Raw genomic sequence first — 8,836 nt, 5'->3', positions numbered from 1 at the left:
CAACACAGAACCACTGGATAAATGTTTATTGACTCTCTGACAAGGAATTATCTCAAGACTAAGGCAACATCATGATGGTGCTGGCGTGGGGTGAGGTGGGGTGGGGTGGGTGATATGGGTGAGGTGGGGGGTTGTCGCAGGCTTCCTTCCACGGACTTCCTCCTCTTTCAGTCCTGCTTGCTCTACCCGATTCCTGGTGCTTGCATTGTCCCTGTGGAAAACTGACTTAATAGGCGAAGGGAGTATTTGAACCTTTAAAGAGATCTTACAGGGAAAAGGCAACATTTAATCCAAAGTAAAAAATGGTTAGCAATAGACCATCAGGTGGTGGGGGGAAGGCTAGAAGGGGAGCTATTTCTTGGTGAAAGGGAGCTTTCCTTTAATCATGCTATGTTATATGCCCACCACTACCATGATCAACTCAGGGCTCTAAGAACGGAGTTAAAGAAAACTTAAAAATGGCAAAATGGTGTACATTGACTTATGGAGACTTTCACAGTTCATGGACTCATAGCATTATAGGCAATCTCCCTTGAATTGTTGATTGAAATCTCCCACTAGAAATGTATGATTTCTCCAGAATTTATATTTCTAATTCAACCCTTGTGGTTATAAGCTGCTTCCTGGTTATATATACATACAGAATGATCAATATTTGAAGGAACAACAACGAAAAAGCAGACAAAGGAAAAGCAAGTGCCTTTTCAAGGATCCCCAATTTTGTGCTTTTTTTTTTTTTTGGCATATATTAACCCATTTATTACAGGCTAGAGATATTTCAAAATGGTGGAGCTTCTACTGGTCTTCCAATTCCTTCAGTCTTCTGATGGACTTTACTGTGACTGCAGAGGTGGTGGTGTAGGTCCAGGTGCCACCGGCTACTGTTTTCATGCAGGAACCACAGTGCCAGATCCCCACAGCTCGTCTCTTCATTTTGGTTTTGCCACAGAAGGAACAAGTGTACGTGGCATGTTCGCTGATTTCAGTTTTCTTCACCATTTTCTTGAGGGAGGCGCCATAAGGGCTCCCATATTTCCCGACGATCCCAACCTTCTTGGTGCGTTTAGCCATGTGGTCGAAAACTAGCTTTGAGCACAGAGAGGTATTTTGTGCATTTTTGATGACAGAATGTTCTTTCGAGGGGATTCAGAAGCGTGCTAATGTTAGGGACTGTGGGGTCTTTGTCTCTGATTTCCCCATCTGCCACAGTGCCTGGTACAGAGCAAATGTTTGTTTAATACCTAAGACCCTGGGAGTGAGTGCTGAATTTTTTATTCTGTCTTCGCACACTGGGGAGCTGAGACCCTGAGAGGTTAACTAGCTTGTCTGAAACTATTGAAAAATCAATGGCAGAACTAGGAACTGAATGCATAATTTCTACGACTGGCCATTCACTTGTAGGAAATGATTAGCCTGGTTTTCCTTTCCAGCAGCCTTGTGTGACACCCAGGGCTCACTTTTCCATCAGACAAAGCAGGCACGGTGCTAGAGTTCACGACACTTTAGAGGCCCATGAAAATGTTTCAATTTCTTCTAAAATCAGAAGGAAAAAAGTGAATATAATCCAACTTGGATTGTATTCATCTTTACATCAACACAATTATAAAATATAATCTTTTCTTACTGTGGTCAAATATATATATTACCCAACACTTGCCAATTCAACATGTAAAATATAATCTTTAATAAAATATTTTTTATGGAGAAAAGGGCTCACAAAGGCAAAAGTGATTGTTGTTGTTTGCCGTTGAGTCGATTCTGACTCATAATGACCCCATGTGACAGAGTAGAACTGCCCCATATGGTTTTCTAGGCTGTAATCTTTATGGGAGCAGATCACCAGGTCTTTCTCCTGTGGAGCTGCTGGATGGGTTCTAACAGCCAACTTTTTGATTAGCAGCCAAGCACTTAACTCTTGCACCACCACCAGGCCTCCTTAAAAGCGTAAGAGCCCATGAAAGACGTAATGTGGCTCTAATTATCCCTACCTCCTACCCCCTAATTGAGGAAACAAACTGGTGGGTCCCTCTCCAGGATAACAGACATCACTACTGGTACAGTGGATTGAATAGGGTCCCTCCAAAATCCATGCCTACCTGGAACCTCAGAATGTGGCCAGTAGCATCACTAGAGTTGCTGTCACCCAGTGCAGTAACTTATGGTGTCATCCTCCTGTGCTAATTACAATATTGTAGCTAAAACACCAGAAAATTTGACAAAATCAGTGACTATAAAATGAGTTGGGAATAATGACAGGTCTGACTGGAGTGCATTCCCCCCCCCCAAAAAAAAACCCAAACCCGTTGCTGTCAAGTCGATTCCAACTCATAGCAACCCTATAGGACAGACTAGAACTGCCCCATAAGGTTTCCAAGGAGTGGCTGGTGGATTTGAACTGCCAACCTTTTTGTTAGCAGCTGTAGCACTTAACCACTGGGCCACCACATATTAGAAAGTTCAAAAAGTAAATTAGCATAGAGTTTTAGCCTTGTAGATATATTAATACATGTAAGCTGGGCTTATGAAAAATTTTTTGTTGTTATAACTAACTACAGGCAGTGGCATCACTAGGGGGTCACTGTCGAGAGGGTGACATCAAAATGACCCCAGGGTTGGTGGTGGTGGTGGTGGCAGCGGGGGCAGCAGGTAGGCTGTTGTTGGAGGGGGGTAGGGTTGGTGTCACCCATCACCCAGTGCAGTCACTCATCACACTCCCCCTCATGTCACCCACCAGTCAGGGTGTGGGTGGCCAGGCCTAGGCGCCCACCATTGGGCAGAGAGGAGGGTCTCTGCCTTGGCCAGTGGGAGAGGGGAGGAGCTGTGGGGAGCCATGGGGTGGTGGGGCTGGGAGGGGTGGAGCTGGGCCAGCCACCCCCCTCCACCAGAGCGGAGGGGTTCGCTGCCCACCCACCCCAGGAGGGCAGGGGGTGACACCATGAGTTAACCCACGGGGTGACACCAACCCTAGTGACGCCACTAACTACGGGGATTTTTAAAATAAAGAATACTAAAGTTCTGCTGAAACACTGCACAAAAATTTTATAGACAGTCATTTTGGTGTCACCCCGTCTGACAGTGTCACCTGGTGGGGTCTGCACCCCTCGCACCCGCCTAGTGATGTCACTGAATGTAACCTTATTTGGAAGCGGGTCTTTGCAGATGTAATTAGTCCAGGATCTCCAAGAGAAATCATCCTGGGTTTAGGGTGGGTCCTAAATCTGATGACTGGGGTCCTTGTAAGCGGACAGGACGCAGAGGTCCACAGAGAAGAACGTCATGCGATGGTGGAAGCAGACACTGGTGGGACGTGCCTAAGAGCCAAGGAGCATTGGAAGTGGGAAGATGAAGGGAAAGCTTCTTTGGAGCGAGCACGGCCCTGCTGGGACCTTGATTTTGCACTTCTGGCCTCCAGAACTGTGAGAGAAGAAATTACTGTTTGTTTAAAGTCATCCAGATTGCAGTAACTTATTATGGCAGCCCTAGGAAACTAAAAGAAAGATGTAAAATGGAAGCATATTTCTCAAAATAACACTTTTCAACCACGGGTCTCCCCACTTTTGAAAGTCAGGCTTTATGAAGGCCTAATTTACACACAGTAAAATACTTTGTAGTGTACAGTTCCTATAAGTTTTGACAAACATATACAATCAAGTAGCCATCACCACAAGCATATAAATATTTGCATGTAAATATAGAACATTTCCATCACCCTCAATTGTTCCCTCATGGCCTTTTGTAGTCAACCCCTTGCCCCATCCCGAGTCTCTGGCAACCACTGATCTATTTTCTGTCCATATAGTTTTGTCTTTTTCAGAATATCACATAAATGGTAGCCTTTTGAGTCTGGCTTGATTCACTTAGCATAATGCATTTGAGATTCATCCAGGTTATGTGTATCAATAGTTTGCTCCTTTTTAGTGTTGAGTAGTATCCCATTGTATCGATGTACCACAGTTTGTTTACTAATGGAAAGGCATTTGGGTTGTTTCTAGTTTGTGGCAATGACAAATAAAGATGCTATAAACACTGCCATACATGTTTTTGTCTGAACATAATTTTTCATTTCACTTGGGTAAATACCTCGGGGAGCCCGGGTGCACAGTGGTTAAGAGCTCAGCTGCTAACCTTGGTGCATAGTGATTAAGACCTCAGTTCGAATCTACCAACTGCTCCTTGGAAACCATATGGGACAGTTCTATCCTGTCCTATAGGATTGCTATGAGTCAGAATTAACTTGACGGCAATAAGTTAAATACCTAGGCGTGGGAGTGCTAAGTATGGCAGGCAGAATAAGGGACTCCCAAAGATGTCCACATTCTAATCTCTAACCTGTGAATGTTACTTTACATGGCAAAGGAGAATTAAAGTTGCGGATGGAATTAAATTACACTTAAAATAGAGAGATTTTCCTGGCCCAGTCTAACCTCACAAGTCCTTAAAAACGGAGAACTGTCCTGCCTGTGGTCAGAGAGAGATATGATGTTACTGGCTTTGATGATGGATAAAGAGACTGCAAGCCAAGGAATGCAGGTGGTCTTTAGAAGCTGGAAAAGGCAAGGAAACAGATTGTCCCCTAGAGCCTCCAGGAGGAACACAGCCCTGCTGACACTGATTTTAGCCCAATGAGGCCTGTGTGGAACTTCTGACCTCCAGAACTGTAAGTAATAAATTTGTGTTCCTTTAAGACACTAAGTTTAGCCATTATATTAGAATTAGAGTTTAATTTGCATTTCCCTAAAGAATAATAATGTTGAATGTTTATTTGCCATCTATGCATCTTTGTCCATGACTCATCTATGCAAATGAGGAGTCCCTGGGTTGCACAAATGGTTAAGCTCTCGACTACTAGCCAAAAAGTTGGTGGCTCCACCCTATCCACACGTGTTCTGGAAGACAGTCCCGGCAATCTTTCAAAAGGTCACAGCCTTGAAAATCTCATGGAGCCGTTCTACTTTGCACACATGGGGTCACCCTGAGTTGGCATCGACTCAATGGCAACCAACCACAGCCATTCAAATCTTTTCCCCATTTTAACTGGGTGTTTGCCTTTCTATTATTTTCTCCCAATATATGGCTTGTCTTTTCATTTTCTCAGCACTGTCCTTTGAAGAGCAGAAGTTCTGAATTTTGCTAACATCCACTGTATTAATTTTTTAAAAATGAATGGTGGTTTTTAGACTTACATTCAAAAAATTATTGCCTAATGCAAGGACACAGGGATTTTCTCTTACGACTTCTAGAAGTTTTATAGTGGTTTTCACAGGTACCTTTTTTAACTAGCGATCTCAGTGAGACAAACCTAGAGAAAATAGAAAGCTGTAAACCCCTGTCTTAGTTTCTTGGGGCTGCTATAGCAAAATAACCACAAAATGGGTGACTGTGAAGAACAGAATTTATTGTCTCACAGTTTTGGAGGCTAGAAGTCGAATTCAGGACATCAGCAAGGCCATGTTGTCTCTGTCTGCTTTAGAGGAAAATCCTCCCTTGTCTCTTTCAGTTTCTGGTAGCCCTGGGTGTTTCTTCATTTTTAAATACATGTCCACATGGTGTTGTTTTCCCCATGCGACTGTGTCTCAGTGTCTGTTCTCCATTTCTTAAGACACCACTCAGAAGGGATTAGGACCCACCCTACTCTAGTATGACCGCCTTAGCTTAACTCATGACATTCGGAAAGAAAAATCCCACTTCCCCAAACAAGGTCATTTACACAGGGGTTAGGAAAAAGGGGGTGGGGCACAATTCAATCTATAACACTCCATAGTAGACTTGATAAAAAATCTGTTATCGTAACTTTTTCTGACCCTTCCCTGAGATAGGATTGACCATCATCTCTTAGTGTTCACCAAGCCTTGAGCACAACACAGACAGAATTTACAACATCTGCAATATGCGAGGGCACTTACTGTTTACAAGTCTGCTTCCCTCGTAAGGCCCCTGAGGCCAACAACTATGTTTGATTCATCTTCATGTCCTGAGATTCCAGCCCAGTTCTCTGCCCTGTTAATAGGGTAACCAACTCATCCTGGTTTGCCCAAGACTTTCCTGGTTTTAGCACTGAAAATACTACGTCCTGGGAATTTTCTCAGTCCTGGGCAAACTGGGCAGTTGTTCATCCTACTTGGTAGACACCATAAATGTTTGATGAACAAATAAATGAACAGCCGACAGATCATGAGCTTACGAATTTAGAAGGAATCTTAGATTGCTGTTTCCAATAGCCATTTTTACTTTCACTAGGTGTCTTAGTTTCCTACTGCTGCTGTAACAAAAATACTGCAAGTGGATGGCTTTAAACAACAGAAATTTATTTTCTCACAGTGCAGGACACTAGAAGTTAGCTCTGGGGAAAGTCCTTGTCTCTCTCAGCTTCTGTACCCCTGGTGTTTCTTGGTTCCTTGGTGATCTTCATGAGGCATCTGTCTTCCCCCATTTGTGCTCATTTGTGTCTGTGTCTTTGCTGCTCTTTATAACTCAGAAGTGATTAGGTTTAGAACACAGCCTATATGGATGTGAACTCATTAACATAGCAAAGAAAATCCTATTCCCAAACAGGATTACATCCACAGGTGTACCCGAAACAAACAAAAAACCCCAAACCCGTTGCTGTCAATTCCGACTCCACAGGTATAGGATTCCAACGAATGTTTTGGGGGGACACAGTACAATCCGTAACACTTTTGTTGTTGTTGGTAGTTGCCATCCAGTCGATTCCAACTCATGGCAATCCCATGTGTGCAGAGTAGAACTATTCCATAGGATTTTCAAGGCTGTGACCTTTTGGAAGCAGATCACCAGGCCTGTCTTCTGAGGCTCCTCTTTGTGGAGTTGAACCACCAACCTTTCAGCTAGTAGTCTTGCTCTTAACCATTTGTGCTACCCAGGGACTCCTTCCATAACTCTAGGTAAATGCTAACATTACAAAGGAGATCCCCACTGTGAATCCCCCAATAGACAAAGCAAGTCTAGACTGACAGAAAAAGGACATGTCATCCTGGCTCCTCAGTTGCTACAGGTTTATTAGATTGATGCAACATCATCTTTGACACGTGAAGGAGGTGGTTTCAACATCATTTAAAATTCAAGACCTAAAACATGTTTTGAGATAGAAGAAAGTGAAAAATGTGTACAACAAAGTATTTAGACTTGTGGGAGAGCCTGGGATTTATTTTCTGGATGATGATTTTAAACTCTGGGCCTCAGTTTCCTCACATATTATCTGGGGGCAAAATTGTCCGTCCTTAACTCATTGATAACATGCTGAGAACAAATGAGATCTCACCCTTGAAAATGCTTTGAGAAGGGAAGTGGACCTTGAGTATTTATCAACCACAAACTCGTTGCCAGTGAGCCGATTTCGACTCATAGCGACCATATAGGACAGACTAGAACTGCCCTACAGGGTTTCCAAGGCTGTAAATCTTTACGGAAGCAGACTGCACATCTTCCTCCCAAGGAGTGGCTGGTGGGTTTGAATCACCAACCTTTCCTTTCAGTTAGCAGCCAAGCTCCTTAACCATTGTGCAACCAGGGCTTCTTTTATCAACCATTGATAAGTTAATTAGCCTCTCCTTGCCTCAGTTTTTCCACCTATAAAATGAAGGTCTATTCATTCATTCTACAAGTGTTTGTTGAGCATCTTCTATATGTCAGCACTCCCTGGGACACAACAGTGATTAAAATAGGAAAAAACTCTGTTGTCACAACAGTTATATTCTGAGACAGGAGACAGTCAATGAACAAACAAATAAGTCTATATCAGGGGTGATAGTGCTATGAATAAAATAGAATAAGAAGAGAGTGACTGGGAGCATGCCATCTCAGAGAGGGTAATTGTGATCATTAAGGTTGTGTGCCATCTTGGCTGTGCCATGATTCTCAGTGGTTTGGCAGTTATGATGTAGTTTGGCAGCCGTATAATGATGTGATCACTTCCATGATGAGTTTTGATATAATGTGATCACTTCCATGATGGGATCTGCTGTATCTAGCCAATCAGTTGAAAGGGAGTTTCCTTGGGGGTGTGGCCTCCATCGAATATAAGTGGACTCCTGGCAAGGCTGGGGGGCTTTCACTCCCTCTGGATCTTGCAGCTGGTTACTGTTTTTCTGACCTCTGGTTCTTAGGACTTGAGCTAGCAGCTTACCTGCCTCTTGCCTGCCAATCTTGGGATTTATTGGTCTTCGCAGCCTGTGAGCAAGAGTCTTGCTGTCTGCACTGCCAATTCTTGGGTTTGCCAGCCACTGTGGCTACATGAATCAGGAGAAGCCTCCAACCTGACCCACAGACTGGGGATGTTCCAGCTTCCAAAACTGAATGAGCCATTTCCTTTATATAAATCTCTCTCTATATATTTATACAAGTTACTGGTTTTGCTTCTCTAGAGAACCCAGCCTAAGACAGAGAATACTACAGAGATGTTTACCTGTGTTTTATTGACTATGAAAAGTCATTTGGCTGTGTGGATCATACCAAATTATGGACAATATTGCAAAGAATGGGAATTCCAGAACACTTAATTGTATTCATGAGGAACCTATACATAGACCAAGAGGCAGTTGTTTGAACAGAACAAGAGTATACTGTGTGGTTTAAAGTCAAGAAAGGTGTGCGTCAGGGTTGTATCCTTTCACCATACTTATTCAATTTGTATGCTGAGCAAATCATCCGAGAAGCTGGACTATATGAAGAAGAATGGGGCATCAGGATTGGAGAAAGAGTCATTAACAACCTGCAATAAGCAGATGACACAACCTTGCTTGCTGAAAGTGAAGAGGACTTGAAGCACTTACTGATGAAGATCAAAGACTACAGCCTTCAGTATGGATTACACCTCAAC

At 43.2% G+C, this 8,836-nt stretch overlaps 1 protein-coding gene across 1 annotated transcript; it reads right to left on the bottom strand.

Annotated features, from left to right (window-relative positions):
• Positions 1 to 764: 764 nt before the first annotated feature.
• LOC101347255 (60S ribosomal protein L37a-like) lies at positions 765 to 1,071 on the bottom strand. Its single transcript, XM_012555873.2, has one exon. It carries the CDS (start codon positions 1,069 to 1,071, stop codon positions 796 to 798), a length of 276 nt encoding a protein of 91 aa, XP_012411327.1. The 3' UTR covers positions 765 to 795.
• Positions 1,072 to 8,836: the final 7,765 nt, after the last annotated feature.

The sequence above is a fragment of the Trichechus manatus genome, unplaced genomic scaffold, assembly GCF_000243295.1.
Source record: "Trichechus manatus latirostris isolate Lorelei unplaced genomic scaffold, TriManLat1.0 scaffold00050, whole genome shotgun sequence".
Classification (NCBI taxonomy): domain Eukaryota; kingdom Metazoa; phylum Chordata; class Mammalia; order Sirenia; family Trichechidae; genus Trichechus; species Trichechus manatus.
The sequence above is the reverse complement of the archived record's forward strand: the minus strand, read 5'-3'. Positions and strand labels throughout refer to the sequence as shown.

Coding starts and splice junctions, on each gene's coding strand:
- LOC101347255 (XM_012555873.2), bottom strand. CDS start 1,071: ATGGCTAAACGCACCAAGAAGGTTGGGATCGTCGGGAAATATGGGAGC.